The sequence below is a fragment of the Diachasma alloeum genome, unplaced genomic scaffold, assembly GCF_001412515.2.
Source record: "Diachasma alloeum isolate Michigan unplaced genomic scaffold, Dall2.0 Dall_scaffold_00910, whole genome shotgun sequence".
NCBI lineage: Eukaryota > Metazoa > Arthropoda > Insecta > Hymenoptera > Braconidae > Diachasma > Diachasma alloeum.
In genome coordinates, this window is record NW_021681028.1 from 97,810 (window position 1) to 116,190 (window position 18,381).

The 18,381-nt window shown below is 41.3% G+C and overlaps 1 protein-coding gene across 1 annotated transcript; it reads right to left on the reverse strand.

Annotated features, from left to right (window-relative positions):
• Positions 1-343: 343 nt before the first annotated feature.
• Positions 344-1,432, reverse strand: LOC107045296. Its single transcript, XM_015267510.1, has one exon. The coding sequence runs from the start codon at positions 1,430-1,432 to the stop codon at positions 344-346; it is 1,089 nt and encodes a 362-aa protein (XP_015122996.1).
• Positions 1,433-18,381: the final 16,949 nt, after the last annotated feature.

Sequence of the window (18,381 nt, forward strand, 5' to 3'; positions counted from 1 at the left end):
ACTCGTAGTTGATAACTCTCCCAGAACTTGTGGGTTTTTGCTACCAATTGAGCTTCAGGCTCCCGTCATTCATCCGATATATCTTTACATCCAAAAAACTGATGGATCTCTCCATCTCTCTTTCCACAGTAAACTGGATCCGATCATGGATGGAATTGAAGCACTGTAGTACCATATCAATAGAGTCCTCCGGAACCGGCAACACAGTATCGTCTACATAGAGTTTCAGCAATGGAATGTTGCACGGAAACTTCTCCAGGACCTCTGAGATGACGTAATCCATGACGATATCTGCCAGAACCGGGCTAGCCGGGTTGCCCATGCTGCTGCCATCCATTTGAGCTTAAAGTTCATTATCGAAAGTGAAGTAACTACCTTCGAAGCAAAACTTTTCCAGCGCCACCACGAGCTTTTTCGAAGCACGAACACGTGTGGACCATTCCTCCCATTTGTCCTCCACGATCTTCAACACTAGATCTTTAGGGATGTTTGTGAAGAGAGACACTACATCTAGGGATGCCAAAATATAACCTTGCGGTAGTTGGACCCCACCGGCAAACGTAGCAAACTCAGCTGAGTTGTTGACGCTGAACCTTGAATTACTACTCACAGGGACTAACAGCTCATGTAAAAACCTAGCTACCTTGTACATAGGGGCTTTTATACAGCTAACAACAGGTCGTAGGTTGCACCCTGGTTTATGTACCTTTCTCAGGCCATACATCCTTGGGGTCGTCGAATTGTGAGTCTTCAAGGCCTTCGCTCTCTCTTCACTAATCACCCCCTCGCACTGAAGACTATCTACTAACTCGTTCGCTCTCCTTTCGAGCTTGAAAGTTACATCTTTCTCAATGCGTTGGCAAGTATCCTCGTCTGCCAGCATCCTCTTCATGACCTGCAGATATTCTTCCCTGTGCATTAACACAGTGGCTTTTCCTTTATCTGATCGCGCTACGATCAGGTCTCTATTCTCCTTTAGAAATTTCTTAGTTGCTATCGCATCTTGGTCGCGCTGACTGCGGTTGTTGGACCTCGGTTTCAAGTGAAAGTTCGTGATGATGTTAATGGCTTCTGCCCTAATGTTATTTCTCTTTTCTGAGTGTTGTTCCTCAGGGATATCCCTCATCTTTACACTCTGAATGCAGAGTTCAAGGTCTTTGATGACAGTTGAGATAGGCATCTCACTATTGCGTACCTCTAACCCGAATTTAGTCTCTAGGCACAAGTTGCCTTTTACTCTCTCCGGAGGTTCTATATTTGTGAAGTTGAAAAAAGCCGTGTTCTCATGTGTTGACACGCTAACCAGCGCCGAATTACTTCGGAGAGTCTCCAACTTCTTTCTGTTCTTCACTTTCACCGACCTGAAGATCCCCTCATAGATCTCAGAGACCTTGAATTTGACGTCTCCAAACAGTCCCCACGGGACCGCCATTTCGACGTTGGATGCTAAGTTTTTGCAATTTCCTTCAAGCTCCTTAATCCGCCAAGCAGTAATGCTTATCTCGAGACCCAGAACAGCAGTTTTAAAGTGAAACTTCTTTGCCGGGGGTATGAAATTTTCGGAGCGCTACGAAAATTCCGATCCCGTGAGGGGAATAGGTCGAAGCGTGGTGGGGAGAACAGCAAGACAGGGGAGTCTGCCTCGGTAGCAGCTCCACTCTGACGCATACTGTAGTGGTCGTAGGGAGCGCCGCGAGGGGGGGGGGGCAAGCAGCTGCTTGTTGCGACAGTAAACGGCAGCGAGAAGAGTATGGATTAGCGGAGGGGTCGGCCGTTGGAATGACGCGTTAGTGCCCAACAAAGAGTAGACGGCCGAGAGAAGAGTAGAGAAAGCCAGGGTGGGGGAGCGGCGGCTGGAATGACGCGTTAGTTCCCAGCAGTACGAATAAAGCACGTGGGTTTTTGTAACGCGGGTTGTGTTTGTTGGCTCCACAGTTTTCGTAACGCCATCTATTAAACTTACTTTTGTGGTGATATTGTGGTTGATTTTAAAGATTTTTTGTTCATCTTGAACATAGTGTTGGACTAGTGAAGGGCTTAACAGGTGCTATTATTTTTATCGTGGACATTGAGTTTTCTATACTCATTTTCGACATTTTATACACACCAATAAATCGTGCGATCGTGTACCGTGTACATAATGGCTAAAACGAAGTCGAAAAAAGAAGTGGATAAGGCGTATTATCAAAGACAACGTGGAAATAAACCGCCAAAACAAGCGCGAAAAAGTGCAAGTGAACGGATGCGAGAGTACAGGGTGCGAAAGAAGGCGTTATCGACTGCAGCCCAGGCAGGTGTATCAATTCCGGGTTCTACAATACCGGCTGCGGTGGCAGAATCATCAGAAACAATTGCAACACCATCAACGAGTAATGAACCCGATTTAACAGAGCGAACTTCGCGTATAGTGACTTTGCAGCTCATGACAGTGTACGAAAAGAATTCAAGAAACAGTTTCTAGACCAATGCGTCGAAAGTCGGTGCAAAGGTGAGAAAGAAAGTGAGTGCTTATGTACAGGAAACCAATATCAGTCGAACTGCAGTGCCTATCGTAAGACGAACTACGACAGTTTATATGAATAATAACAAGAGTACTGCGGCTCAGAGGAGTCAGCTACCAATTGTGTCATGTTGTGCAGTCACAATACATAAATCGCAAGGAGGGACCTTTGATGAAATTGTTTACGAATATGAAAAAACTCATTGACAGCAGTTATTATACGTTGCGCTATCCAGAGTCACAAGCATCGAGGGACTGTACATTGTCACACCTAAAAATGATCCGGTTTTTTATCATGGACGAAGGACATCGACATCATCAACAGATTTACAAGCCGAATTCAGGAGACTAAGTCTCAACAAGTTACAAACAGTTGGACAACAAGTACTAGACTTCATATCGGGGAAAAATGGGATTTCTGTATTCACACTAAATTGTCAAACTTTAAAACTGCATGCACCGGATTTACAAGACGAAGTTGCCAGGAATTCATCGTTTTTGATGCTAAGTGAAACTTGGTTGAAATCCGACGACAATGTGGATATCCCGAATTTCAACTGTGTCGCCAAATTCAAACGAGAGAAAACGAGATTTGCTGGTGTGGCGATTTATCGGAAGTCGAATAGCGCAATCACTGTCACTCCACATTTGGCAGTATCTCTGAGACAAATGAATGCAATGGATGTTGGTACTTGCGACATTGGAGATATCTGTTCTGCAAGATGTACTCTTGACAATGGACAATTTCTACTGATTGTTGCTGTTTATATATCACCTAACAAGAAAGTCGATGACATTATCGGATTTATTAGTCACGTCCTCTTATCATACACACCTGCTGGTGCAGCATTGCTGAAAAAGGACTGGGGGAGTTTCTCGATGATCATGAGCGGAGACTTCAATGTCAACTTTGCCAAGCCAGAAAATCAACCTCTAATCGACTTTCTGGGAAGGGAATTGAATTTGAAAATTAATAGCGATATTAAAATTCCAACAACCAGGTCGGGTACGACGATTGATGCTGTATTCAGCCGAAATTTGAAGAAAATCGAATCACAAACATTTGAGTCTTATTTTAGTTATCACAAACCAATAGTAACAATGATAGAGTCCGATAATCAACAAGCAGATACGGATATCGAAACATAAAAATCAGAGTAGAGTTGCCATAAATCAGAATAACTATTTGAGAATCCAGTTCACAATTTTGTACACGCCATATGCGAAAAGAACTCAATTATTAATAATAAACCTTCTAGACTCATGAACATATAAATTTGCCAATTAATCGCTGATTGGAATTGATTGATGCAATTTCCATAAAAAATTTTATGTAATCAGCCATTCTTGAAAAATATATTTCCACAAAAATGAATCCTAAACTACCTTTTTTTTATTCAAATACCTGCGTCCTATACTTATTTTTTGAAAATGACACTAAACCAACATAAAAAATTGATTGAGTCGGTTGTGGATCATTTTCATTCCTTTTTTCAATCAACTTCCCGATAAAAACCGATACAAGGAAATATACACCCTCATATACACCCAGGAAGTTTCACTTCTGTCGTGTGTCTTCAGAACACACCCGTGATTTTCATCTTCTTCGCTATTCTATCCGCTTTCTTTTTGAACGGGTGGTCATCCAATTAGAGCGAGACAATCAATTTAATGTTATTGTTGATGTGTTTAGGAGTGACACAATTTCTCCTACACTCCAGAAGAAAAATCAGACAACTCTATGGGGACCAAACGTGTAAATTGATTAAACAATGGCAGAACGAGATGAAGAAACTAGCGAATTTACATAATAGGAGAATTTTTCTATTGGAGTGTAGGAGAAATTGTGTCACTCCTAAACACACCAACAATAACAGCAAATTGATTGTCTCGCTCCAATTGGATGATCAACCGTTCAAAAAGGAAGCGGATATAATAGCGAAGAAGATGAAAACTGCCGTTCTGGGTCTAGAGATGAGCATTACTGCTTGGAGGATTAAGGATCTTGAAGAAAATTGCAACAACTTAGCAACCAACGTCGAAATGGCTGTCCTGCGTGGACTGTTTGGAGACGTCAAATTCAAGATCTCTGAGATCTATGAGGGGATCTTCAGGTCGGTGAAAGTAAAGAACAGAAAGAAGTTGGAGACTCTCCGAAGTAATTCGGCGCTGGTTAGGGTGTCAACACACGAGAACACGGCTCTTTTCAACTTCACAAATATAGAACCTCCGGAGGGAGTAAAACGCATCTTGTGCCTAGAGCCTAAATTCGGGTTAGAGGTACGCAATAGTGAGGTGCCTATCCCAACTGTCATCAAAGACCTTGAACTCTGCATTCAGAGTTTAAAGGTGAGGGATAACCCTGAGGAACAACAGTCAGAGGAGCGAAATAACATTAGGGCAGAGGCCATTAACATCATCACGAACTTTTACTTGAAACCGCGGTCCAACAACCGCAGTCAGCGCGACCAAGATGCGATAGCCACTAAGAAATTTCTGAAGGAGAATAGAGATCTGATCGTAGCGCGGTCGGATAAAGGAAATGCCACTGTGTTAATGCACAGGGAAGCATATCTGCAGATCATGAAGAGGATGCTGGCAGACGAGAGTACTTACCAACGCATTGAGAAAGATCCAACCTTCAAGCTCGAAAGGAGAGCGAACGAGTTAGTAGATAGACTTCAGCGCGAGGGGGTGATTAGTGAAGAGAGAGCGAAGGCCTTGAAGACTCACAATTCGACGACCCCAAGGATGTATGGCCTGAGAAAGGTACATAAACCAGGGTGCAACCTACGACCTGTTGTTAGCTGTATAAAAGCCCCTACGTACACGGTAGCTAGGTTTTTACATGAGCAGTTAGTCCCTGTGAGTAGTAATTCAAGGTTCAGCGTCAACAACTCAACTGAGTTTTCTACGTTTGCCGGTGGGGTCCAACTACCGCAAGGTTACATTTTGGCATCCCTAGATATAGTGTCTCTCTTCACAAACATCCCTAAAGATCTAGTGTTGAAGATCGTGGAGGACAAATGGGAGGAATGGTCGACACGTGTTCGTGCTTCGAAAAAGCTCGTGGTGGCGCTGGAAAAGTTTTGCTTCGAAGGTAGTTACTTCACTTTCGATAATGAACTTTACGCTCAAATGGATGGCAGCAGCATGGGCAACTCGGCTAGCCTGGTTCTGGCAGATATCGTCATGGATTACGTCATCTCAGAGGTCCTGGAGAAGTTTCCGTGCAACATTCCATGTCTGAAACTCTACGTAGACGATACTGTGTTGCCGGTTCCGGAGGACTCTATNTCGGCTAGCCTGGTTCTGGCAGATATCGTCATGGATTACGTCATCTCAGAGGTCCTGGAGAAGTTTCCGTGCAACATTCCATGTCTGAAACTCTACGTAGACGATACTGTGTTGCCGGTTCCGGAGGACTCTATTGATATGGTACTACAGTGCTTCAATTCCATCCATGATCGGATCCAGTTTACTGTGGAAAGAGAGGTGAAGAGATCCATCAGTTTTTTGCATGTAAAGATACATCGGATGAATGACGGGAGCCTGAAGCTCAATTGGTACCAAAACCCCACAAGTTCTGGGAGAGTTATCAACTACGAGTCGAACCATCTGATGGCGCACAAAGTTGGTGTGGTATTCGGTATGCTACACCGAGCAATTGGACTTAGTCACGAGCACTTTCATGAGGCTAATATTGACCGAGTGAAGTATCCTGGGAAGTTCGTCATGAAGTGCGTGCGAGAGTTCAAAAATCGAAGAGCTTCTGGGGTTAAGAGAGCGGCAGACCCAGATGCAAGGTCCTGTTTTAGGTTTCCTTTGGTACGAGGATTGTCTCAAAGGCTGAACAGGTGCCTCAGAAGCACAGATTCGAAATTAGTCTTCTACAACCTGAGATCAGTGGGGGATCTGTACTCGAAATTGAAAGACCCGATTCCATTGCTATCGACGTCAGAAGTTGTGTACAAAATCCCATGCGAGTGTGACAACTGTTCCATCGGACAGACTCGGCAGAGGCTGGGCGCCAGGATTCGTCAACATCGGTATGACTGCGCACCCCGAGGTTTCCTGAAGAAAGAGAAAACGGCCTTGGTCACCCACTGCTTCGAGAAGGGTCATAGATTCAAGTTTGAGGATGTTTCAATTTTGGACACCGAGAGTTATTGGGTGAAGAGGAATATTGCTGCGATGATCCACATTTGCCTACATGACACTGTGAACCAGAGAGAAGATACTCAGAACCTGAATCGTATGTACTTGGGGTTGCTGAAGAGGTGGAAAAATAGAAATCGAGGGGCTCGAGGTGACGGGGTCGGTTAGTCACCAAAGGTGGCCGTGAGAGGCGCTTCCACGCGGCAACGGGGGGAAGACGAGGACCGTCTGGATGTGCCGTCTGTGTCTGCATACTCCGTGGTTGTGTTGGGAGGCGGGAGGTGTACCTTCTATGTCTCGCTTCATACTTCGTGGTTATGGAGAGATACGTGAGGGGCGCCTCTATCAATCCAATGCATAGTTCATAGCTGTGATTAATGACAGGTGTTGCTGCAGACCCCGATGTTATTGTTACAGTATTTTGTAATTTTTAATCAATTAATATGTTGTCGTTGCTCCACGCAAATTTTATTAGAGTTTATAGTGACTACGTACTAAACCTGTCAAGGTAATTCTGTATATTTCAAGTACGTGTTCACGCAATTTGTGCAATTTTCAGTATTACAGGCTAGAGTATTTGTTTTGATTACAATCAATGTATTTGTGGGAGTTTTATTGTAAAATTTAGAGTGACATTCGGTCATGGAATTTATGTTTGGTTTTCAGAGCCTGAAGAAGCTGCGATTTGCAGCGAAACGTCGTGATTTGACAATAAATTAGTATTGCTGAACTCTTCCAACATCCCGTTAATTATTCCTCTTATTGTTAACCATGGAAATGAACAACGTCATCAACGGTAATTTGATATATTTTCATCCGAGCATAAAATATCTATATAGATTTAAACAGAAACCAAGCAAGTCTCGTCCTTAAGAGGAAAACGATGAAAATTTTCAAAACATGACATTCTAAAATCGCTATATTATCGTGTAGAACGATTAATCTGCTGGATAGAACATGTGATATGGAGGATCAATTTGAAGAGCTCGATGAGAGCTTCACATTGACATATGATTTATCCCCACTGATATCAGTATAACGCGGAAATAAAAGCTGCCAAAGACAGGTGCTGGAAGGCCATCACGAGTTCGATTGAGGGTCAGTCAGAGACTGCTAGGCAATAATCCTTGGTACAAATAAGACTACATATCTAGGGAGCCTATAAGCATCTGATAACAGTCATACAGAAATGATGGGGGAAACGCTAACACTCCTTATGAACATGTCCTTTCCAGGTTTCACTGAGACCTAGGCAGGGGTAACGGAACCAAGACGGAGTCAGAGGGAAAAATATGAACCTCATGACTGGAACTTAGCAGGAAAAATGGTGCAACCGTGAGGAAACAAATGGGCTGTAAAGATCTCTGAACCTTTCAAGGCACCGAGACCAGATGGGATCTTCCCAGTCTTACTCCAGGAGGGGATAGAAATCATCGTGGGGCCTTTAACCAAAATTCTCAGGGCCAGCATTGCCCTGAGAACTGTTCCGAAGGTGTGGAACGAGACGAGAATTTTGTTCATTCCTGGTAAGATTGGGTATATAAATCCAAAAGTTTTCCATCCAATAAGTGTCACATGTTTCATTTTGGAGACGCATGAGAGACTAGTGGACAGGTATATAAAGATGGGACCCTTGGTTGAGTATTCGATCTCTCCCTCCCAATATACTTAATGAGAAGGAAGATCTACAAACACCGCTTTACACCATCTGGGGGGACCTATTGAGGGACAATTTACTGCCAAGGGATATGCCATAGGAGCCTTTCTATACGTAGAGGGAGCTTTTGATAGCATCACTAATACAGTCATAGAAACAGCAATGGAAAAGCATGAGGTCCCTAAGGCGATCATTGCTTGGACACAAAGCATGTTACAGGGCAGAAAACTGTCCTTGAAACATGGATATTCGGCAGGGTGGACGCCTCCAATTGATGCATCGGTATTCGGTAGCACTTTCAGGACCTCAAGTATATTTACAAGACGATGGTACCCAGGAAAATTGTCGTGGCCTTGTGACCCGGGTAGAAAACCTCTATGGGGTGACACCTGCTCGGCTGTTTAGACGTAACTAACGTAATTATGTGGTGAATCTCTATTAAATAATTTAGTATTCGTTTTCAACCTCTGTAGTCGACAATAACTTGTCTTGTTGAGTCAATTTTCAATAAATTATCGTATTTAGCACATAACAGAAAATTTACGGGGTATAGTAAGTTTCGGATGTATAGTCAACACATCGAGCTCCGATTTCACGTACTCGGAAGAGTGTGAATGTAGAAACGACATGATGATTAGTTGAAAATATCATATAAATCGTCAGTACTCCTCTTGGATTTATTTTTCTTCACTTTTTTATCCTTTTTTCTTTTTTTTGGAATATTTCTCTTCTTTTTATTATTCCCGGTTTTGGATGTCTTGGCTGACTCGCGTCCAGTGAGCTTATGAAATGCGAGGCGTTTACGCTTTTTCTATATCCTGATTCACGTAATGGACCCAATTTTTTCCTGTGCCTTCCTTTTCACATTTAATCCCGACTCCGCTGGCTGATTCTCCAGCGCCACCTTCAAGGGTATTCCGTTTGTCACTACATCACCTATAACGTTAATTCGTATGTAGAGACCTTCTTTACCGATTGTTCGAGCTTCACTACTGAGGAAAGGCAAAATTGGACGAAAGAGACCCCCGAGGCAAAAGCCTCAATTCCATGGCCCTGTTGATACGGAGTCCCCACATAGACCCGTCCGAAATTATTGTGTCTCTCCGCTGAATCTCCACCAGCCTGGTTCGCGTAATATGCAATGTAAGGACTTACTTTGCTCGTCAATCGATTCTCTTGAAATGAAGTGTCACGTTCAGGGGTCCGTACTCGAATGGTATCATTTCATCACGATTGCACCTTAGATCTATTTCAATTGTGCGAAATGAGTAACTCATCAACGAAATTTAATGAGGATTTAAAAAAGTAGCACAGTGTATGGCTCCCTATGTATAACCAGCCGCATTGAATGGTACCGCTCGTAAAAGAGATGACTGCACTTCACCTGTTACATAGGGTACAAGGGACAAGATGAATAAGCTTTGAGGTAAATCCCTGGCCAGACTGGCAGGTAGATATCCATCACAATACGGCTTTGCGTTAGTGAAACTGTGCACGCACCTCTCAAACCCCAACATATCAGCCAATTTATCCGAAAAGTCTAATGCGTGTACCGTGTTACCCCATGTTTTGGAAGTGCAATTTCTTCCAATGTTCACACAGACTTATTGGCTAGAATATTCAAATTTTATATGATCCTTCAAGGGTGCAAATTTATTCATGAAACCCACGAGGACCGTCAGGTTCTTGAAAACCGCAGTAGGTAGAAAAAATATTTGGGGCAGATTTGCCTTGCCCTTATTGTCTTTTACGCTACTAACTACGTTGATAGAGGCATCTTTCCTATCACATACATGTAAAAAATTACAAGGAAACTGTATTTCACTCAGGCCCACAACCCGTTCTCCTTCCAACTCACCTTCTTTGGGAAGGAATGTTGTATATTTTGATGCTCTATTATCGGGATGATAGTCGATGCTGTTGTTGCTTGGGAGCAACATATAAAATTCGTTCTTCTTCATTTTTCTGCAATGACGTGCAGCTCTGACGCAGGTATCCACGAATCAAATTTATCAGGATATCCCTCCCAATGAACAAGAATTCGTTTATTTTTTCCTTTTTCTTTAGAACGTATGACACGTTCAACTACGAATTCATCGTTGTCCGTTTGTTTATTGACAAGCACCAACTCTGGCTCGTAAAAATCTTTGAATTTGTTCATCAGCTCAATCTTTCAGCTCGTATATTGGTAATGATTGTTTGAAGACTGCTTTCGTTATTTGGAATATTTCTTTACTCCAATTAGTCTCATATGCTTTCTCAAAGATGCCTTTTGCTCGACTGATGCACACATAGTTCCCAACTTTGTATTTAAAATTTTCTTTACGAGATTTCTTCGACTTTTACCGATGTTGTATATTACGCCACGCATATGGAGCATTATCGACAGTAACAGCCGCAGGTACCATCTTTATTGATGAATGTCTCGAGTTATTATAAGAGTCGACAATTTGTTCTAACACATCCATATATTTATATTAGGTGTATGAATGTGACTACGCCCTTTCGCAACAGATTTCTTTTTTAGTATTGCTTACGTGCACTAATAATGTCAGCTGCCAAACGCACTACATGACATTTGGTTGAAATATAAGCAACAAGTGTTTTTACCTCCGTGACAATGTCGGTTTTTGTTCCAAGTAAACATTATTTGCAGGAAGTGTTATTACACTCTTATATTGCAAAGAAAAGTGTAGCTGAAACTCATCATTTGCTTGTGGAAATTTACGGTGAGCATGCTCCATCCAATACAACTTGCAAAGAATGGTCTCGACGATTTCAAAATAATGATTTTGGCACTGAGGACAGAGAACATGGACAACTACCAAAAAATATGAAGATGCTGAATTGGAGGCATTATTGGCAGAGGATTCTTGCCAAACTCAATCAGAATTGACTGCAGCATTAAATGTTGAACGATCAACTGTTGCAAAGCGTTTAAAAGCAATGGGAATGGTTCAAAATTTGATAACTGGGTTCCATATGAATTGAAAGAAAGAGACATGGAACGTCGAACACCAATTTGTGAACTGCTACTTCAAAGACAGCAAAGACAAGGATTTTTGCATCGAATAGTTACAGGAGATGAAAAATGGATATATTATGAGAATCCTAAACGCCAAAAAACTTATGTGAAGCCAAGTGAACCCGGCCCATCCTAGCCAAAAAGAAATATTCACAGTGCCAAGGTTATGCTCTGCATTTGGTGGGATCAGAAAGGTGTTGTATATTATGTTATGTCGGGAATGATGAAATCTCGACTATAACATTGTTTGTCATGTGAAAATGACATGAAAAGTATGAAAACTTTTGAAATAAATTTTAATTGGCAAATGTTAGAAAACAAATCACTAGAGAGTTGAATAATAAGGTCCCCTTGAATTGAAGTTAATTATTCCTCAGTATCATCAATGGGAAAGTGTCTTGGTTGGAAAGACAAGGCGTTAGTTTTAAATAAAAGAATTTTAAATCTGAACAATTATATTCTGAAATTTTGGTGAGTTTACAATTATAATGATGGTCGTACAACTTACGTGACCTTCTTCTCGTTGTACTTGTACAGGTTTGTCATTTCCTAATTCTAAAGTTATTCGTTTACAATAATTCCGTTTTAATAACTTTGAATGAATGAATAATAATTATTTGAGTTCCAAGATGTTAATTGAGTTCCGATATTTTCAGTTGGCAATATAAAGTATCAAAGAAACATGAAAGATTCTATTCATTGACAAAAAGTCGTAGAATATTTTAAATAAGTAAAGTTACGAAAAACTTTACATTTGATTGTTACTTCAAAATTACTTGGGTCCCCACTTTAGGACTGAATGAATTTATCTAACTCAGAGAACGGGCGTCTCTGCTAATTCTTAACTTGTGACTATCGCACTTGTAGAATCGATGAAAGTAGCCAACGGAAGGGTTGATGAAGAACTGGAACGTGTAGTGGAACTGACTTTTTCCGCGTCGCGGCTCCCTTTTTATATTGAATCGAAAGTGTGTCATCAGGGGGTGGAAGGTTCTAGAAGCTTTCCCCTGTTTTTACCATTGTCTTCTGCAGGTATCCGCCTAATTATTAAATTTCTTTGAATATTATTCGGGGATTGGTGGTGACGTTTCTCCTAGCCCTTCATGGAGCGCGTTAATTGGTGATTAGGTGACATTAGGCCCCGAAGAGGATAGACCTGAGTAGAGGCCCGGATCGGGGGGTTTGACTGACTCCAAAAATGTTAGTTGGTACCCCACGGGAAAGGCGGCGTCCCGGTCGAATTGTCGGTAAATGTGAGTCGGGTGCGTGAGTAACTCGGCAGTAGCAGTCCCGCTGTAACAGGGACAGGTTCGGAGGGGGATTTTTGTCCTCCTTGTACCTAATGTTTACTTTATGTTTTTCAGTTGATTTATTCGCCGACTAATTATTATTAAGGGATGAAACAAAGACTGTTCAATGGAGAATTAAATTCGCCGTCAATCAACCCCCGTTTCATCCCTTAATCTCTGCAATAAAAAAAATAATATTGCGACGAAAGTCACGGCGCTATAAGAAATCCAATGTTTCCTCGGTGCAGAGTGACTCCCCAATAATTCGCCCGCTAATTAAAAAATGGTCTCTCCCCTCCTAATTAACAATAAGGAATGAAACCAATGCTGTTCGATGGAGAATTAAATTCCCCATCCATCAACCCCCGTTTCATTCCTTAATCTCTGTAATAAAAAAATAAAAACTGCGACGAAAGTCGCGGCGCTATGAAAAACTCAATGGTTTCTCGGCGCAGTGACTCCCGACAACTCGCCCGCTAATTAAAAAATCGTATCTCTGCTCCTAATTAACATTAAGGAATGAAACCAATGCTGTTCGATGGAGAATTAAATTCCCCATCCTTCAACCCCCGTTTCATTCCTTAATCTCTGTAATAAAAAAATAAAAACTGCGACGAAAGTCGCGGCGCTATGAAAAACTCAATGGTTTCTCGGCGCAGTGACTCCCGACAACTCGCCCGCTAATTAAAAAATCGTATCTCTGCTCCTAATTAACATTAAGGAATGAAACCAATGCTGTTCGATGGAGAATTAAATTCCCCATCCTTCAACCCCCGTTTCATTCCTTAATCTCTGTAATAAAAAAATAAAAACTGCGACGAAAGTCGCGGCGCTATGAAAAACTCAATGGTTTCTCGGCGCAGTGACTCCCGACAACTCGCCCGCTAATTAAAAAATCGTATCTCTGCTCCTAATTAACATTAAGGAATGAAACCAATGCTGTTCGATGGAGAATTAAATTCCCCATCCTTCAACCCCCGTTTCATTCCTTAATCTCTGTAATAAAAAAATAAAAACTGCGACGAAAGTCGCGGCGCTATGAAAAACTCAATGGTTTCTCGGCGCAGTGACTCCCGACAACTCGCCCGCTAATTAAAAAATCGTATCTCTGCTCCTAATTAACATTAAGGAATGAAACCAATGCTGTTCGATGGAGAATTAAATTCCCCATCCTTCAACCCCCGTTTCATTCCTTAATCTCTGTAATAAAAAAATAAAAACTGCGACGAAATTCGCGGCGCTATGAAAAACCCAATGTTTTCTCGGCGTAGAGTGACTCCCCATTAATTCGCCCGCTCATTAAGAAATCGTCTCTCCCCTCCTAATTAACATTAAGGAATGAAGCGGGGTTTGAAGGATGGGGAATTTAATTCTCCATCGGACAGCATTGATTTCATTCCTTGATGTTAATTAGGAGCAGAGATACGATTTTTTAATTAGCGGGCGAGTTGTCGGGAGTCACTGCGCCGAGAAACCATTGAGTTTTTCATAGCGCCGCGACTTTCGTCGCAGTTATAATTTTTTCATTAGAGAGATTAAAGGATGAAACGGGAGTTGTTGGTTGGGGAATTTAATTCTCCATCGAACAGCGTTAGCTTCATTCCTCAATGTTAATTAGGAGAAAAGAGACGATTTTTCAATTAGCTGGCGAATTAATGGGGAAGCGCTGTGCGCCGAGAAACCACTGAGTTTTTCATAGTGCCGCGACTTTTGTCGCAGTTTTTTCCTTTTATTACAGAGATTAAGGAATGAAACGGGGGTTGAAGGATGGGGAATTTAATTCTCCATCGAACAGCATTGGTTTCATTCCTTAATGTTAATTAGGAGCAGAGATACGATTTTTTAATTAGCGGGCGAGTTGTCGGGAGTCACTGCGCCGAGAAACCATTGAGTTTTTCAAAGCGCCGCGACTTTCGTCGTAGTTATAATTTTTTCATTGGAGAGATTAAAGGATGAAACGGGAGTTGTTGGGTGGGGAATTTAATTCTCTATCGAACAGCGTTAGCTTCATTCCTCAATGTTAATTAGGAGAAAAGAGACGATTTTTTAATTAACGGGCGAATTAANGTTTCGTCGCAGTTTTTATTTTTTTATTGCAGAGATTAAGGAATGAAACGAGGGTTGAAGGATGGGGAATTTAATTCTCCGTTGAACAGCATTAGTTTCATTCTTTAATATTAATTAGGAGGAGAGATACGATTTTTTAATTAGCGGGCGAGTTGTCGGGAGTCACTGCGCCGAGAAACCATTGAGTTTTTCATAGCGCCGCGAGTTTCGTCGCAGTTTTTATTTTTTTATTGCAGAGATTAAGGAATGAAACGAGGGTTGAAGGATGGGGAATTTAATTCTCCGTTGAACAGCATTAGTTTCATTCTTTAATATTAATTAGGAGGAGAGATACGATTTTTTAATTAGCGGGCGAGTTGTCGGGAGTCACTGCGCCGAGAAACCATTGAGTTTTTCATAGCGCCGCGACTTTCGTCGCAGTTTTTATTTTTTTATTACAGAGATTAAGGAATGAAACGGGGGTTGAAGGATGGGGAATTTAATTCTCCATCGAACAGCGTTGGTTTCATTCCTTAATATTAATTAGGAGAAAAGAGACGATTTTTTAATTAGCGGGCGAATTAATGGGGAAGCGCTCTGCGTCGAGAAACCATTGAGTTTTTCATAGCGCCGCGAATTTCGTCGCAGTTATAATTTTTTCATTACAGAGATTAATGAATGAAACGGGAGTTGTTGGGTGGGGCATTTAATTCTCCATCGAACAGCATTCGTTTCATTCTTTTTTGTTAATTAGGAGGGGAGAGACGATTTTTTAATTAGCGGGCGAATTATTGGGGAATCACTCTGCGCCGAGAAAATCATTGGGTTTCTTATAGCGCCGTGACTTTCGTCGCAATATTAAATTTTTTATTGCAGAGATTAAGGGATGAAACGGGGGTTGATGGTTGGGGAATTTAATTCTCCATTGAACAGTCTTTGTTTCACCCCTTAATATTAATTAGTCGGCGAATAAATCAACTGAAAAACATAAAGTAAACATTGAGTACAAGTAGGACAAATGTCCTCCTCCGAACCTGTCCCTGTCACAGCGGGACTGCTACTGCCGTGTTACTCACGCACCCGACTCACATTTACCGACAATTCGACCGGGACGCCGCCTTTCCCGTGGGGTACCAACTAACATTTTTGGAGTCAGTCAAACCCCCCGATCCGGGCCTCTACTCAGGTCTATCCTCTTTGTTAGGTCCCCTGATTTTCCGTTTGGACTTGCGTAGTTTCTCCAAATTTTGTGAAGGGAATAGTCAACCATCTGCTTCCCCTAATTGACGTATCATAACTTGTGGTTATTTTTAAGCGTTTTTCCCCTAATTGAGTCATAGCATCACACTTCCGCTATATGGTCACTGTCCAGCTTAGTCACCCGCGAAACCACTTAAACGGTGAGGTTCCGGGTTAGCCCCATACCGTAGATTTCACCCCATTCACATTCTCATACATTTTCAGTGGTGTTATTGATTTTTCTATTGCCAACCGATAATGAGATTCACAGACATCTCATGCCTTTCTAATTTGTTGAATTGTAATATTTGATAGTTTCCACAATTTTAAAACAAGAAAATATTATTTCGTTCATTCGTGATTTAATTCTACATGGATAATTTTTATGGGTGTCGTCTCTACATTTGATTGGGTTACCCTTTCCAATCTATTATTCCACCTTCTCTATTCCTACAAGGAACCTTTGGGATCTTCGCATTTGACTCTCTTTACAGATATGCGTTCATAAAAATTATGAAATAATGGTTATTCCATAGAGAAAATTATTTAGGAAAAATGGATTTTAAAGCATTTTTCGACGGATGTCACAATTATGAGTTGCTCGAACCCTCTCAAACTATTAGTGGAGAAGTTTACCGATGACAATTAATGCGTTTCAAGCGAGCCATAGAAGAAAAACCACCAGAATGGGTGAATAGGCACAGTAAATTTATTCTTCAATATGATAATGCCAAACCGTATACCGCCCAAGTTATGAAAAGATATTTAGATGGACAGGACTGGAAGGTGCTACTCCACCCGCCATATTCGCCAAATATAGCTCCTTCAGATTACCACTTATTCGGAACACTGCAGTCAGATCTTACGGGAGAACGGTTCACTTCATACGAAAGTATCAAAATTTGGCTTGATAATTGGATCAGCTCAAAAGACCAGGATTTCTTCAGGCAAGGAATACGTAAATTACCTGAAAGATGGGCGAAAGTCGTAGCTGCAGATGGAGCATACTTTCAATAAACTTTTCTTTAATTTTCTAAACAAGCAAATGTGTTTTATTTGAACGAAACAGGGCGGAGTCATATTCACACACCCAATATGTTCGACTATGTGTAAAGTAACGCTACATGCGTTCCTGCAGTGTCCGATTAAAACGTTCCACATTTGCAGCTTTTATGTTAGGATTATGCGCAACACGAAATTTAATTTTTTTCATCAGAGAAAAATTATTCGACACTGCTAGCCATAAACTCATTTTCCTTGTCAGTTTGAATACAAAGAGGCACACGACCACCGTTCCTTCCCATTAAACGTTTAAAGTCCGCGAGTACCTGCGGTGCCGCTTTGTCCTTTAATGGTTCGACCCAGGCAAACTTGTTTAAAACGTCAATGACCACAAGTAAATATGAAATGCCATCTTTATATGTCTTTAGTGATATCAACTCAACCAAATCAGCCTCCCACACATTATCAATGCGTATCACTCTATAATATAACTGTGGAAATTTACGTCTGATGGGTCTGTGAAGTGTATAAGTATTCTGGGCATTGAGCCAATTTTTTATTTCATTTTCAAGTATTTCTTTTTTATACTTTGACAAAATATTTCTACCCCTCGTATATGCCTCCGGCTCTGGAGGGTTCCGATCCTTTAGCTGAATATGTTTTGCGTGCTCTAACCGCATCTTGTATCAGATCCACAATATTAGCGCCAGTTGATGATATCCCATCCAAAGTCACTTGTCCTTTTGCATGCCACTTGAGTCTTTTACTAGTGACAACGGCATCAATATATTCAGGTATACCTGAGGCTTTTCTTTTGTATACTGCAGGTACAGTAGCCACAATAGCATTTGGATCGCATCGTTCACCACACCCCGTTTCGTCGGTCTTCTCCGTTTCTTGCACAGGTATCTTACTCTTCTCCTTATAAAATAAATACCGTCTCAGAACGTCATTATACAATTTCCATTTTTCATGATCGTCGTTGAATTTTTTTGGAGTTTAAAATTTCCAATAATTGAGCATCCAATCGACTGGTAACAGTACCAGGGGTTTGAATTGACGGCTGAATTTCTTCAACTAATTCAGCTAAAACACGGTGAGCATCATATGTAGAATTTTTTTTTAGTCGTTCCACACTGTCTTCTGGCACAAGTATCATTTTTCGTGCATGTTCCGTCGTTATACAACTGCTGAGATAAATGCGCTTATAAGAGCTCTTAATAATATGGGTAAAAATGCACCATCTTTCTGATTGATGATTTTTTTCTTGCTGGATAAAATCTGATTTTCATCAACCAACTTCCTCGAACATTTTTTATGTTTGCACAATTTTGACCTTTCGCAAGTTTTCAAAGGAATATTTCCATGCAGAAAATTCAGAGTACACTCACAAATGCAGCGAATCAAATCTTTATTGGCGTATTGTATTATTGCTCGTCGTAACCTAAGAGGACCGTGAATGAGA

Excerpts from the sequence above, each read along its gene's own strand:
- LOC107045296 (XM_015267510.1), bottom strand. The coding sequence starts at position 1,432 with ATGGCGGTCCCGTGGGGACTGTTTGGAGACGTCAAATTCAAGGTCTCT.